The following is a 15,796-nucleotide window of genomic DNA, read 5'->3' as shown; positions in this document are numbered from 1 at the left end:
GTGAGCAGCTCCTCTGTTCGGGCCAACACTGATGCTGTCAGACCCCGGCTTCGGAGAGGCCTCCATGCACCACAAACACCTGCCCCATGTGTACACCTGTCTGCCAAGTTTTCTTTGTACCAGTTCACCCATCTCCTTGGGGTTTGGGCCCCTTTGGCCTCACACCTGCGTAATAGGTATAACTCATGTCTCTGTATGCTTTCACTCTTGCTTCCCAAGTACAAAATCTTTACAGAAGGACTGCGACAGGGATAGGTTCAACCTAGAGACAAAACGAGACACGTGTAATTCTCATATAAGAGAAGGCTGCTGGGCAGGAGCAGAGAGGGGGCCAGGAACTCTGGGGAGACCATGGAGATGTCCAAGAGTGGGCTGCCACCCTCAACATGTGTTTCCATGCTCGGCGCCATCCCGTGGCCCAGGCTGGCTGCTGGAGCGCCATCCATCATGCCCACCCTCCAGGCCAACTGCAGGAGGAAAAAGAAAGGCTTAAAAGAAACTTTCTGGAAATCTCAATTAATACTCACATTTCTTTGGTCAACACTTGGTCACATTACTAAGTGACCTCACAGGAGATGCGACTGCCGAGGAGAAAGGAGAATGTTGAGCACAACACACGACCCAGATGATGTGGGGATCTGTTAGTGGTGCAAGAGATAGAAAACTGACATTTATCGGCATCAAGCAGCGGCTTCCACAGATGGCAGGGAGTCAGAGCTTCTAACATTCACAACCAGATTATGCAACAGGGGGCCAGGACTCGGGGAAGTGGAGGCCTTGGGCAAAAACCTGTAGGTTTTTGCCCAAAAAATTTGGTAGTCAAGACCGATCAGTTTTTAGTAACAGCATTTTTAGAAATCAAAATTAATGCAGAAAAATCCATGATGAACAAAATATTAAAATGTTAAACCCAGGATCAGTACAAGTTAGTCCTGCAAGCCTAGGGCACCTGGGTGGCTTAGCCGGTTAGGCGTCTGATTCTTGATTTCAGCTCGGGTCATGATCTCATGGTCATGAGATGGATCCCTGCATCAGGCTCCGCATTGGGCATGAAGCTTGCTTGAGGTTCTTGCTCCCTCCCCCTCTGCCCCACCCACCTACCCCCTCATGTGCACTCTTCAAAAAAAAAAAAAAAAAAAAAGCCATGCACACCTAGATACTATCTTTAGCAAAAAGCCGAAGTCCTCTTTGCATCCTGCACGCATGTCCACAAGAGCAGCACTGCCAGCACTCACCCTTGGCAGGGGAAGAGAAGCTAGGCTGGGCTCAGGAGAAGAAACACCAAGAATCAAAGCTCCCCACTTCATGAAGTACCGTGGGACAAAGAGAGACGGAAGGAGAAGGATCCAGTGTCCAGATGAGTCCCAGTTTTCTCTGTAGCCCCCGTGCCCCCAGGCTTCATTTCCCCGGCCACCCTCGGCCAGTGGGGCAGTGCAAACATTCAGCCGGGAGCACAAACGTTCAGCCGGGAGCCAGCAGAGTAGCCCCACAGCCTGTGGCAGAGGCCACCCCCCCACAGGAGGCACTGCCAGGAACGCTGCCTGGGTGGGGCCAGGACAGTCCCTGAGTCACAGACGTCAGCTTCCAGGAGCAAGGAAAGCCTCTCAGACAGCAGGTAAGGGCCACTCTGGCAGACGGAACACTGCTGACCAGAGAACAGCTTGAGGCTCTGTCAAGGGACAGCTTGAGGCTCTGGGGTACCCTTCCGGTCCCCTCAGGGATACATGCCTCTCTCCTGCAAAACACCTGGAAACCCCCTAAAGGAGGAAGGCGGGCAAGGTGTGTGTTGACTGAGGGGCCTTCTCCCCGAAGGAGACCGGAAAGCAAAGGGGCCCCAGAGCAAGAGACAACTGGAGGTGAGCGATGAGCCAGTGTGTGTGCGGCCCCTGCTCGCGTACAGCAGCCGGGCATGGTGGGGCGCGGGGGGCGAGGAGGGTGGTTTGTCTTTCCAACCACCTTTGTCCAGGTGGGCTCGGGAAGCCTCACACTCCCCCAACCCCAGCAGGAAGGTGACCACCACAGCCACCTTGGCCACGACAGCCCGACCCCCAAGGGACATGAGGAGGGGCTGCAGTCTGAGTCGCGGAAACACACCTGCCCTCGACTGCTCTGGGAACAAAGAATAAACCAGTCTGAGCCAACACAGGTCAAGCAGCTTGGCCTTCCCTCACTTCGGGAGGCTTCTGTCACTGGATTGGATGAAGGTAAACTATGTAGAGCACCTGGGTTTCCTTGGAGGATGACATCTAACAGGAAGCGGCATGAATTTAGAAAGACTGCTCCCCTTGCTGCACACACTGCCTTGGCCAGTCTGGCCATCGCATTACACCTGCACCCTCCCCCTCGTCCCCTCTGGGCTGGCATCTGGCCTCCACCCACTCTGCCCCACATGGTCTCCTGCTGGCTCCCTGACTGCTTTGTGACACAGTGGAGCCCAGCCCCATGCAGTGCGCCTCCCCGGTGAGAGTGGCCAGCAGCTAGCAGGGCCCACAGCAGCCCTCCCGAGACCCACCTCCCAGGCGTGCAGGGTCCCCCATCCCCACCCCTGCCAAACCGAACGGAGCTGGGCTTCTGGGCCAACAGACGAGGATAGTTTGGACCCAATTTTCTCACCTGTCATGTGGGCTGAGCTCAGTGTCAGGGCTGGGACAGAGGATAGCACCTGAGGTAAGATCTCATGCACCCACCTGCCCCGTGACTCCCACCTTTGCCACATGCTAGCTGTGTAATGTGCCACAAGCTGAGAACCTCTTTGAGTCCGTTCCTCATCTGTAAGAGGCAGGATTGTTAGAAGAAATAAAGGAGTTAGTATGTGCAGACCACTCAGGCCAGCGTCTGGATAAAATATTCCATGCGTTAGCCTAACTGATCACGCATGACCAGTCATCAGCAGCACGGTCCCGTTCCTTTCATCCGGGTTTGTGTGCGGCTCTAGACAATGAGGCATGAGGGGCGGTCAGCAAAAGCAGGTCTTCTGAAAATGTTCCTTTCATCTTCAAGACCCAGAAGAGACCACCACCTGCTCACGTACACCTTACCCTGGACTTGGGTCACTTTTTGGGCATGATGCTTGAAGTGGTGGCAGCCATCTTATAACCATGAGGCTAATCCTGGATAGCCACACGGGAGGAGGGAGCACACCACAGGACACCAGGGCCCCCCGAAGAGCGAGGAGGGAGGGAGAGCTGTCGGAGAGGGAACCAGTGTATTCAAAGCCCACGCAGCCCTTTTGAACCCTGTCAGCCTCATTTTCAATTCTGTGATCCCAGTCACCATGCCTCACCCCAGAGAACTGAGAGATGACAGCATGACCTTGAGCTTGGAGAGGCTGCTGCCTTGGGATAAAGGTACTAGGAGCTAAACAGAGAGGTGGGAGAGGCGGTCTGTGGTTTTATAGGAAAGATTTAGGAGGATCAGAATATTTGCTTCCATCACATGCCCTCAGTAGGCTTGTCCAGGCTGCCCATGATGGAGTTTGACCCTCAGCCCAACCTCCTTGCTGAGTTTTTAATTCAAAAGACCCAAGAACTCACTCATTTAAAAAACTCAACTCATTTAAAAAACATTCTTTGTGTTTTCTAAAAAACACAATGACTTTCCATTTTGTTCTTTAGCCACACCAATTCACCTTATTTTTAGAGTAGCTAAAAAACAATCCTGAATCCAGTTTGGAAAGACTTGAGCAAGTAATGTTTTATGTCAAAGCACAGGAAATGACAACAAGAAAATCTGTCAATGGAAGATTTTATTTATACACAGAACAACCTATTTACAACCCCAGATCGGGTATGTACACAGCAATACAGGAGGCATTTGCTTCCACGGCGGGCACTGTATAAATTAAGATCATAAATATGAGGGGTAAGCCCCACCCGAGGGCACAAAACCTCTTCTCCAAGACTCCCCAGGACTGACCCTTCCTCCCTCCATGCTGACAGGATTGGGGTCCCAGCGGGACCGCACTCAGCCACAGCAGGAACATCGGGGCCTGGCGGAGAAGCGGGCCACGGAGGGCGACGTGGCCCCCACAGCAACGCAGCGCGATCCCCACATCGGCGCACTTCCACGCGACAAGCACATTGACTCCACTCACCTCTAACTTACTAGAATCAGAAAAATGGTTTCTATGTAAACTGTGTTTTCATCACTGACAACACATTAATTTTAAACACCATGCTTGACCCAACCCTCAGGCTTCCCCGAGAGAGGGCCGGGAGGGCCTGGGGTGGCCTGCAGTTTCAGACCCATCCGCAGCTGCCACTCCCCCATTTGCCATGGGCGTACTTGTCCCCGGTCCCTACCAGAGGGGACAGCGCAGACACCGTGCTGGCACCGCGGGCTCAGGTCCCCTCAGTCTCCTTTCTCAGCCTGTTCTACCTGGAAAACCAGTGATTCCTGGTGGCCAGATGACTCCTCTCTGCCTTCCACGTCCCAAACGGCCATCTGCTGGCACTGGACCTTAGGGTGGGGAAGGCCACAGACAGCTGCCCGGCCTACCTCCAAAGGCGCAGCAGAGCACCCTGCGGAGCACAGGCCTATTCACCCCAAACCCAATGCTGCCACTCTACTCTCGGGGACAGGAGCTGGCTGGGCACCTGGAAGGTCACCAGCAGGAGCACCCCCAAACCGGAGGTATGGGCCAGGTTGGCTCACGGAGGGGCCCACCAGGCACACCAATAAAGGGGAGGCACAGGGGCCTGCAAAGCGAGTGCCAAGTAGAGGCTGTTTGTTGGTGAGCTCCCCATGGTCCCCTCAAGGATGACCAGACAGCACCTGCAGCCCAGTCCCCTCACATGGACGAGGGGTAAAGCGAGCTCCAGGAGATGGGGTGGCATGCCCCTTTGGAGCATGGAGCCCTAGCTGGCAGCCAGACACTGTCCCCTACCCGGGCCCACAAGGGCTGGGGACGCAGGCTAGAGTGGCATGAGACAGAGCCATCCACATGGTCAAACTGTCGGGACGCTGGCCTGGGACGAAGCCTGGTCTCCCCCAGGATAGGGAGAGACATCTTCCCAGCGCCCAGGAAGCGCTCTCTCCGCACACCACCATGCTTATACAAATATGTCCTCTGTGGAGAGACAAGAGAGGCTACGGCGTCTCAGGATAGACATCCCATGTCCCATACCAGCAGCTCAAGAGAGGGCACCAACCAGGACAAGGGACCAAAAGCAATGGGGAAGGGATCTGGCAGCCCAAGATCACAGCCACCCGTTTACTTGGCTTTAGGAGGGACGAGTTGCCTCCTCTCCAGGTCTAGTGACAACAGACGGGACTGGCAATGCAATCCTGCCACACTCAAGTGATAAGAGGCAGATCTTTGTGAAAGACCTCATCCATAAATGGGACATCAGCCGTGGGTGGCCTGGCAAGGGTGCTGTCAAGACCTGGGTGGCTGGTGGGCACAGAAAGAACTTTCCAGTGCAGGAGGCTGCCAGCTGGGTCAGTTTCTGCACGCCTGGGAGATGCCACATGGTGTGCGATGATGAGGCTCACCGTGAGGAACCCACAGGACAATCCCAGGCAGCCCCAGGGCCCAGGAGGTCAGGCCCGGCCCAGGTCACAGGTCAGCAAGAGCAGAGGGAAGGTGGTGGTCCGCCCCACATAACGCCGGGTGGGACGAGGTGCTGTTTCAAGGTAGCTATGTTGGTGTGTTCGAGACCCCGGAGCAGTCACAGAACGGGCGTCTGCAAGGCTTCCTGTCTGGAGCAAAGGGAGTAGCACCATGAGAAGGGGCAGGCGCTGCGCCTGGCCTTAGTCGTGGGGGGTGCGGGGGATGCAGGCCGACAGGGCCAGGGCTAGGCCTCGGTGGCAGGAGTGCTCCGGCTCAGCTCCTTGATGCCACACAGGATCCTCTTCATGTGGCCCACCTTGGTCACTCCGAGGTCCTGCAACGAGAGGACAGCACCCTGATGCCAGGAAGGGGGCTTGGCCCCCGCGGGCCTTCTACCTGGCTTTCTGAACGCAAGCGAAGGAGAAAAAATGAAGACAGTGACACCAGATAGAGATGGCCCACGCGTGAAGAGTCGTGCAGATGCCCGCCACAGCCCCTCCCACAAGCCTCAGTCCCTGCTGCCGTGCAGGACAGACCCAGGACACTGGCCTGGCGGCAGGGATACAGTGACTCAACAAAGCTGCCGTCCAAGACGTCCCCAGGGGTGGGTCACCCACTCAGGACATGGCTCCAGGAGCCCTGGGCTCAGGTTGGCCCACGCGAACCCCAGCGCGAGCAGCCTGCCTCCGACTGCTGCACCCGCAGACCCCACACACCTCCCACACTCAGGACCCCTAGTAGCCTGTGTCCAGCAAGTCTGTCGGTCCCAGTTTTCCAACAGCTTCTGTTCGAGCCTCTGTGTCACATATTGGGAATTCTTACAATATTTCAGACATTTTTGCTACTACATTTGTTGTGGTCATTGGTGACCACTGATCAGGACTCACTAAAAGTTCCAATAACAGTAGTTTTTAGCAACGAGTTTTTTCACTAAGACAGGCACACACTTTTGAGACGTAACACTGCTGCACACCTGACAGATTGCATGTTCTACACGTGACTGTCCTGTGCACCTGAAAACCAAACAGTTCAGACTCGTTCCTTCACAGCATCTCTGTGGGGTGCCTGCGCGTCAGCTCCAAAGGGAGAGGGACCCCCGCGTGCTGGGGGCCACTGTCACACAGGGCTCTTCAGCTGACTCCTTAGCATAGAGCTGCGTCCCCTGACAGAGTTTATTTCTATGTGGGCTCCACCCCCAAGGTGGGGCTTAAGCCCATAACCCTGAGACCAAAAGTCACATGCTCTACTCACAGCCAGCCAGGTGCCCGCCCTCGACAGGATTTTTAATGTTAAAATAGTTCACTTGTCCAATTAGATTAAGAAAAGCAAAAATCTCCATCATGTCCGCTTTGGCTTTGTCTGGCAATGGGAGGTGGCGACATCACTGCCGGGGGGCAGAGGCGCTCTGCTGGCCACCGTCGCGCATCACCCCGAGACACGAGACACGAGACACGCACAAGAGAACCATGAGGAGAGCCCTGATGCTGGGGCGTGGCCAGGTCAGAGGGAGGGGACAGAGAAGGGAGTGCAGGGAAGCCCAGGGCGGGTTCCCAGGAGACAATGTGGAAGTACCTTGAGGTCCCTCCGCTCCAGGTGCAGGAGCTCAGAGCCCCGGATGTCGTGCCGCGTGAAGATGTCCTTATACTCACAGAGACTGAGGTGCTCCAGCCAGGCAGCAACCTCCTCTGTCCCCCAGAGGTGAACTGTCGGAGACGGAAAAGCACGAATGCAGTGAGTGCCCAGAGCCCAGCGCGAGGCAGGTGGCAGCCGGCACCTGAGACATCCCAGCAGCAGGCATCCCAAGATGCCCCAGAAGCCAGCACCCAGACAAGATGCCTCAGCAGTAGGTACCCCAGACACCCCAGCAGCTGGCACCCACATGCCCCCAACAGCTGGCACCCAAGACACCCAGCAGCCAGGCCCTGAGATGCCCCCAGCAGCTGGCTCCCGAGACCTCCAGCAGCAGGGACCCCACACACACCCCCAGCAGCCGGCACCCACCGCCCAGCCACAGGCACCGCCCCAGAGCCTCGCAAAAAGCAGCAGGGAGCCACCCGCTCTCCAAGGGAAGGAGCTGCAGTCTGTTCCTGCCAGGTTGGCCATCAGCCTGGTCATTTCCCCCATGTCCCAGGAGGGACCAGACACCCCCAAAGAGGTAAATGCCAATGTGACTGTGCCGCTGAGGCCAGCCTGCGCTCCTCTCTGGAGGGTCCCATCACTTCTGGTCCACAGCAGGAAGGGAAACAGGCAGAGATTCATGTAGCCAGAGCCACCGTCATTAAAAGAAACCCAACTGCTGGACAAACATGCGAAGAAGAAAAATCAAAGGCACAAATCCAAACTCGGGGCTTCTCGGCACCTGAGAGCACTGGAAACAGCCATGCTAAGAGCCCCAGTTTACGGACTCCCCCAAAAATGTCCTCGAGTGCCATTTTCTATTGACCTCCCCAGCTGCAAGCGCCGCTGGCCCAGGCTCCAGCATGGGGCCTGGACTCATGAGTTGTCGGCCGGGGACCAGCAGCCCCTCACAAGAGGAGGGCCCGGTGGGCCCTGCACAAGACTGAAGTGTGAGCTCTGTGTCTCTGAGTGTCCTATCACCTCTAGTGTCCCCCTCCCCCCTTGCACCCCCTAATCCAGGGCAGGCACGCAGTGTGGTATCAGTCACCGGAGTCCGCCCAGGGAGTGACCCCGGGCAGGAGCGACAACACAGGGGCAGCTCCCTAGACAAACACCGCGGCAATAAGGGTCGTGATCAGGGACCACGGGGAAGAACCAAAAGGCTGCAGAAAAAAGCAGAGACCACAATGGCCCCCACAGCCGGCATGGACAGCCAGAAGAACAGCAGGAGGGCGGGTACCCGGGGCTCCCAGGCTACTGCGAGCTTCTCTGTTCTTGCTGTTTTTCTCTTTCTTAAACTTCGTCACCAGGCGGAACTTGCCACTGCGGCTGCGTTTGGAAAGCTCCAGCATCACATTCTGTGGGGGAAGCAAGAGGCAGGGAGAGTCAGAGGCTGAAGCAGCCAGGCAGGAGGCACACGTTGGGCAGGGGGGCTCAGTCCCCACCGTACCACTGTCCCCCTTGGTTTCTAGGCTCACAGACTTACCTGTAACGCCTCTTAAAGGTGGTTTCACAGTGATCACACAGTGTCTAATACCACATTTGATTTCCTAATTTTATAACGTGTGTTTCTCATGTGATTGAAAAGCTTCATGAATATTACCCAAATACCAATACATTCTACAAAGATTATCCAGTAGGTCACAGCCGATCTTCAGAGCTGCACGGGCAGACAGGGACAAGTGGGATATAATGTCTTTCTAAAAACAAAGCTTTTCTGGCATTTTTCGGTCTTTCCTTGGAACCTACTCCCCAAAGCAGCATCACTGAGGGACAGGAGCACTGGATCCCTGCCACCACCCCGCACAGTGCTGCCCAGGAAATGGGCAGAGAGGACACTGCCCCTTCCCAGCTGGTCTGACTATATTCACACAGAAGCAGGGCCACAGGCCTCTGCACACGATACATGGGCCTGGATTTACGTGTGTACACATCCTACCCCCGTATTCACAAATAAAGCAGAATTTCCTATGTCCCATGAGCGCCTCTTCTTGCCCCTGAGGGCCTGGACTCTGCCCCAGGGCCCTCTCTACTGACGTCCCCACACTGACCTGCATGGTCACATTTGGCAGCTTTAAGATACTTTCAGATCTGAAAGGGACACATGGTCCCACTGAAAAAAATGCCACAGGGATTTTCATTAGAATTGCACCAAATCGGGGGACGGGGGGAGAGTACGGGTCCTCACATCCAGGAACACGCTCTGTAGTGCCACCAAGCCTCCGGGTGCCCCAAGAGCCCCTTCGTGGATTTCTGATCAGAGGCATTTCCAGCTTCAGGTTTTCTACTAGAAAAGAGACTTCTCACAATGGTATTTCTAACTGATGATCGCAGGGCTCAAGGAACTTAATTTACAAATTTCTTAACTTGGCAAAATCATCAACCATCCATCGAACAGCTGCTCCGTTAAAGACCATTAGCGCCTCGGCTCCCAGGCTCTTCTATGCTGGGACTGGTGGGCGCCTGCCTCACACCTCAGCGCTCCCACAGAAGGGGCACCCGCAAGCAACCCAGAGCTGCTCTCCCCACAGCCCAAACAGAATCCTATGCCTGACTTTACAATTTCCTTTTTTTTAAACGCTTATGAGGATCACATTAATTTCTAACTTTTATTATTTTTTAAAAGATTTTATTTATTTATTTGTCAGAGAGACAGAACACAAGTGGGGGGAACGGCAGGCATAGGGAGAGGGAGAGCTAAGCAGAGAGCCTGGTGCTGGGCTCAATCCCAGGACCCTGAGACCATGACCTGAGCTGAAGGCAGACACTTAACCAACTAAGCCACCCAGGTGCCCCTAACTTCTAACGTTTAATATGGGGATTTCATCCTGGGAGGCCAGCAGAAAGAGGCTATCAATGTATGACCTTGTCTCCCCACCTTGTAAATTAAGCAAATTCCAGACATCAAACTACTCTCACACACACACAAACGCTTCCGTATGCAACCCTAAAAGACAGGAATGCGCTCCTAGAGCATCTACCCACAGCACCATCACCACACTGACACCAGCACGAGCTCACGTACATCTAATAACATCAAATCTCCCCGCCTGTTCCAAAGGGTTACCCTCATGGCTGGTGTGTCTGAACCAGGACCCTCGTGAGGGCCACAAGTGACACTCAGCTGCTCTGGCTCTCAGACTCCCCGGCTTCATCCTTCACCACAGAGAAACCAGCTGCCTGCCCAGTAAGACGGCCCACCCCACCCCTTGCCCACGCAGATTGGATCCAGATTCCTGCCTTTAGACAGGACGCTGTCGCCAGTGATGACACAGGCTTGCAACTGCCTCCCAACAGGTGAGGCCTGCCATCCTCTTTCTGGGGCCAGCAGCTTCTTTCACCACAGGTGCTGCCACCCATGGATGACCCACTGGAAACTGAGTGCTTCCTGGGTGGGGGCGGGGGGGGGGGGGATGCAAAATGGCCTTTCAGTCCCTCTGCACTTTCCACCTGGAATTTTTTTTTTAAAGATTTTCTTTATTGGGGCACCTGGGTGGCTCAGTGGGTTAAGCCTCCGCCTTCGGCTCAGGTCATGGTCTCGGGGTCCTGGGATCGAGCCCCGTATTGGGCTCTCTGCTCGGCAGGGAGCCTGCTTCCCCCCCTCCCCTCTGCCTGCCTCTCTGCCTACTTGTGATCTCTGTCAAATGGATAAAATAAAATCTTTTAAAAAAAAAAAAGATTTTATTTATTTATTTGACAGACAGAGATCACAAGTAGTCAGAGAGGCAGGCAGAGAGAGAGGAGGAAGCAGGCTCCCCGCCGAGCAGAGAGCCCAATGCAGGGCATGATACCAAGGCCCAGGGATCTTGACCTGAGCCGAAGGCAGAGGCTTTTAACCCACTGAGCCACCCAGGTGCTCCCCACCCGGAATTCTTTTATAAAAAATTGCTTTCAATTTTGGGGCACTTGGGTGTCTCAGATGGTTAAGCATCTGCCTTTAGCTCAGATCATGATCTCTAGTCCTGGGATCAAGTCCCATGTTGGGCTCCCAGGTCAATGGGGAGTCTGCTTCTCCCTCTGCCTCTCCAACTGCTTGTGTGACTCTCTCTCTCTCTGTCTCTCTCAAATGAATAAACTAAATCTTTAAAAAAAAAAAAAAAGATTAAAAAAACAGTAATAAACTGGTTTTGCAGATCTACTGATAATACAGAATTCTGAAATCAGATTTGCTAGTTTTTAAAGTAATGAACTATTTGAAAGTTGCCAAGATTTGCTTCTAATATGTGACTATACTTAACACTATTTAATCTATACACTTAAAAACAGCAGACATGGTAAATTTTGTGTGTTTCTTATCACAATTTAAAACACAAATTGCGCCAACATCCATCTTTGCCTAGCTTTGATGCTGTTTCTTATATAGAGGAATTACATATTCCTTGACATTTTTCCTTCAGAGATAATTATTTTTTCAAGTTGTCCTGTAGCTATTCTTTTTAAAATGTCTTTAGGGATGCCTGGGTGGCTCAGTCAGTTAAGCATCTGCCTTTGGTTTAGGTCATGATTCTGGAGGCCCAGGATCGAGCCCCACATTAGCCCCACATCCCTGCTCAGCAGGGAGTCTGCTTCTCCCTCTGCCCCTCACCCTGCTCATGTTTTCTCTCTCTCTCAAATAAATAAAATCCTTTAAAAAATAATTCACAAATAAATGTCCTTAGATTTCAATTTGTATAGTTTAAATTTTTCCTGACATTTCAATGGTTTTAGCAAGATTTTTTAAATTAGCATTTCTTTGAAAATAATATACTTGATTTATCCTCTTATCTGTTGTTCCATGACCTTTATCACTTCATACTGTCCAGACCTTCCTCGATTTGCCACAGAATGATTTAATTTCTTGTATTTTATAGTTAAACTCTGAATAACATTGAAGTCAGGAGTGCCACCCCCCACCCATGAAGTTGAAAATCTATGTATAACTTCTGACTCCCCAAAGAGCCTTACTAATACCATAAACAGTTAACACAAATTCTCTATGTATATCATATACCGTATTCTTTTAAAAAAGTAAGCTACAGGAAAGAAAATGTTAAGAAAATCCTAAGAAAAAATACATTTGCAGTACAGCACTACATTAATCAGAAAAAAACCTGTATAAGGGGACCCACGCAGTCTAAACTGTACTGTTCAAGAGTCAACTGTACTTCAAAGAACTAGCTCACAAACTTGCCAACTTTGTTTTTTGCTTTCAAAGAAGTCATTGTCCTGTTTTTACACTAGTAGAATGTGGCACCATGCCTTCCAAGCTTCCACTTGCTCTCTCCCCTTACATGGATATAGCAGAGGTCCCAGAAGCTGGGAGCACTGAGCTGTGAAGCAGCCAGCAGAGAAAGGTGGAGAAGGCAGGAGTCCTGGACAGCCCAGAAGACCCCTAAGAGCACGTGTGGTTTTCCTTTCACTCCCGGGACAGCTGGCTGCAGTTTCTGGGCTGAGGTCCCATGGGATCAATGCTGGCAGTAACACTGCCCTGGCCCCATCCTGCTCTGCCCCAGCTGGCTCCAGAGGTTTCTGGTTTTGCGACTAACCTGCCTGTGCACCATCTGTACAACTTCCCACCTGTCACCTTGCACTGTCTCACCAGTCCACAGCTAGGAGCTTTAGAGACCAGGGCAACCACTGACATGGCTTGAAGGACTCATGAGGTCAGACATCCAGAAGGGACTTGCACTGGTTTGTTTCAGCAGTGGCTCTACATTTGATGCTACTTGTTTTGAAAATATTTTTAGGCTTAAAGCTCTGGAACCACAATTCCTGAAACAGACACGTTCAGTACTAACACCTGCAAGTCCCAAACAACCCAAGTTTACTGTGGTCATCCTGCAACCAGGCACCAGGCTGCAAGTCTCCCACTGCAGCAGCTGCTACACTGTCCATGGACTGAGGAACGTTCTAGCCCTCCCTCTGTCTTCAGAGGAAATCTGCATGCAGGAGGAATCTACCCACCCTGGGAAGGGCATGGGAGCCCACGGCCCACACCTGACAGCTGGCATTTCTACTTTGAGTTGGTGTCTGAGGTGTCCTGTGGCCCAGCACTGTGCTGCTCAAACCACTCCTGGAAAGGAACCAACTTTAATAATTTCCATTCCATAGTGGACTGATACTTTAGCAAAATGCAGTAAAATAAATCACTAAAAAAATGAAACCAAGAAGGGACATCCAAAGTATAAGCCTCAATTTTTTATTATTTTCAACAGAAATAAAATTTTTCTGTTAATTGTTTAAAAGTTTCTAAACTCTTCCCTTAATTTCTATAATAACAAAGAGTTTTCCACTGTCAGTAGTGCTTATCTACAACATGATCCAATTCTGAAACTGTCCTATGGGCAAGAGGGAAAAAAAACAAAGTCCATCTTTACAGAATATAAAATTCTCTCAATGGAGAAACATAATACACACACATACATAATTTTGTCAATTTTCTTTTGTTTGCATGCTATGATAGTTTATTTCATTATTCATGGACTGATAGTAATGGTTCACACCATAATTTGGTTTCTGTCACTTTCATTTCAGGAAGTCTTTCCTTCACAGATTCTATGTTAATTGAAATTAAAATTGGGGGATAGTCATTAAAAGAATAGAGAGCTTGCATTTCCAAAATACTAGAGAGTACAAAGAGAATTGTGTGGGAGAAAGGAGAGACTTACCAATCAAAATGAAGAAATTAAAAAAAAGTAGAATACAAAGCACAAAATACGGCAAAATATACAGATAAATAGATCAGTAATCACAACGAATATAAATAGACTGAACTCCTCAGTTAAAATGCATGGTACCCAACTGGATAAAACCTCAATTTGACAACATGCTATTTATGAAAGAAATCCTCCAAATAAAGCTTGAAAGTAAAAGTATGAAAATGAAAATACCAAACAAGCAAACTTAAAAAGAAATTACTATAGAATTAGAGTATCTTTACATAAAAACAAAACCTATATGCACCTAATAACATATCCTCAAAACACAGAAAGCAAAAATAAAACCACAAATGTAAATTGAGATCTCTACATTCATGATCAGAGTTCATGATCAGAGTAATTGATAGACCAAAAAGACAAAAATAAATCTTACAACTAAAAAATTATATTTTACCAATATAAAGTGATGTTTTAATCATGTATTACAATTATATTTTTATATTAAAATTTACTTCAGTTCTTTTGTGTTTCCTTAAAATTGTTTTAATCTTCCTGTGTCATAAGTTTTTACTGAGGATGGAGAGAGAAAACTGGACTCCTGAGATTGGTATATGTTTAGGTTTCCTTTTTAACACAATCTTATAATAATTTGCTTTTAGGAGGGGAAGCTATGTCATTTTGTTATCTTACTTGTATGCTGTTAGCTACATTTTTACTAGTCACTTCTTCTTTCTTTTTGTTTTCTTCTGTTTCTCTTTAAATTCTAGTTAGTTAACATATCGTGCAACATTGGTTTCAGGAGTAGAATTTAGTGATTCATCACTTACTACATATAACACCCAGGGCTCACTACAACTAGTGCCCTTCTTCATTCCTATCACCCATCTAGCTCATTACCTGCCCACCTCCCTCCATCATCTCTCAGTTTGTTCTCTGTAGTTAAAAGTCTGTTACGGTTTGCCTACCTCTCTCTTTTTTTTTTTTAAAGACTCTTATTTTCTTTTATAGTGTAGATTATATGTTGTTTTTGGTTCTGAAAAACTGATTTGGAAAAACAATTTTTACTAGTCCCTTCTTTCTTTTTGTTTTCTTCTGTTTCTCTTTAAATTCTAGTTAGTTAACATATCGTGCAACATTGGTTTCAGGAGTAGAATTTAGTGATTCATCACTTACTACATATAACACCCAGGGCTCACTACAACTAGTGCCCTTCTTCATTCCTATCACCCATCTAGCTCATTACCTGCCCACCTCCCTCCATCATCTCTCAGTTTGTTCTCTGTAGTTAAAAGTCTGTTACGGTTTGCCTACCTCTCTTTTTTTTTTTTTAAAGACTCTTATTTTCTTTTATAGTGTAGATTATATGTTGTTTTTGGTTCTGAAAAACTGATTTGGAAAAACAAAAATCTTTTCAATTCTACTAGAAACTACCTTTAACTTTTTGTTTTGATTTGTTTTTTTAAGATTTTATTTATTTATTTGACACAGAGAGAGCAAGAGAAAGACAGCAAGCACAAGCGGAGGGGATGGCAGGCATGGGAGAACCAGGCTTTCCACTGAGCAGGGAGCCTGATGAGGGGCTCGATCTCAGGGCCCTGGGATCATAACCTGAGCCAAAGGCAGTCGCTTAACCAACCAAGCCACCCAGGAACCCCTACCTTTAAGTTTTTAAAGATACTACTAACTTTGCATTTCCCTAATTATCAAAGTCAAGAACCCTTATTTTAAACCTTCCACCTTACTGTGCCTTCATTCTTCTGTCCATGTCTTCTTCCCAGCCTCCCCACCTACTGTCCACTTCACAGGCTTTTGTAACTTAATCTGGAAATCCTGAGCTGTTACTGCTATATCTATTAAATATTCTATATATTATTATTTTAGTAATTTTTTCTCACATGAGAATTTTGTATTTACAGCTAATAATTTAATTAAGTTTGAGAAGCTCAGCCAGTCCTTTTAAACCAAAATATCCTCACACGTTAAGTTACTG

At 49.7% G+C, this 15,796-nt stretch overlaps 1 protein-coding gene across 7 annotated transcripts in view; it reads right to left on the bottom strand.

Moving 5' to 3' along the window:
• Positions 1 to 3,730: 3,730 nt before the first annotated feature.
• Positions 3,731 to 15,796, bottom strand: part of DGKD (diacylglycerol kinase delta) — a 113,848-nt gene continuing 101,782 nt past the window's right edge. For 6 of the 7 annotated variants that reach the window (XM_045078923.1, XM_045078924.1, XM_045078927.1 and 3 more), the window contains 3 exons: positions 8,409 to 8,526; positions 7,124 to 7,254; positions 3,731 to 5,885 (listed from right to left, as the gene is read on the bottom strand). In XM_045078923.1, the coding sequence (XP_044934858.1) occupies positions 5,796 to 5,885; positions 7,124 to 7,254; positions 8,409 to 8,526 (339 nt within the window). In that variant the 3' untranslated portion in view covers positions 3,731 to 5,795. The remainder of the gene's footprint in view (positions 5,886 to 7,123; positions 7,255 to 8,408; positions 8,527 to 15,796) is intronic. The other variant, XM_045078925.1, reaches the window with a different exon arrangement.

The sequence above is a fragment of the Mustela putorius genome, unplaced genomic scaffold, assembly GCF_011764305.1.
Source record: "Mustela putorius furo isolate JIRA1106 unplaced genomic scaffold, ASM1176430v1.1 tig00000275_pilon_pilon_pilon, whole genome shotgun sequence".
Taxonomy (NCBI): domain Eukaryota; kingdom Metazoa; phylum Chordata; class Mammalia; order Carnivora; family Mustelidae; genus Mustela; species Mustela putorius.
This window is presented reverse-complemented; position numbering and strand designations above follow the sequence as displayed.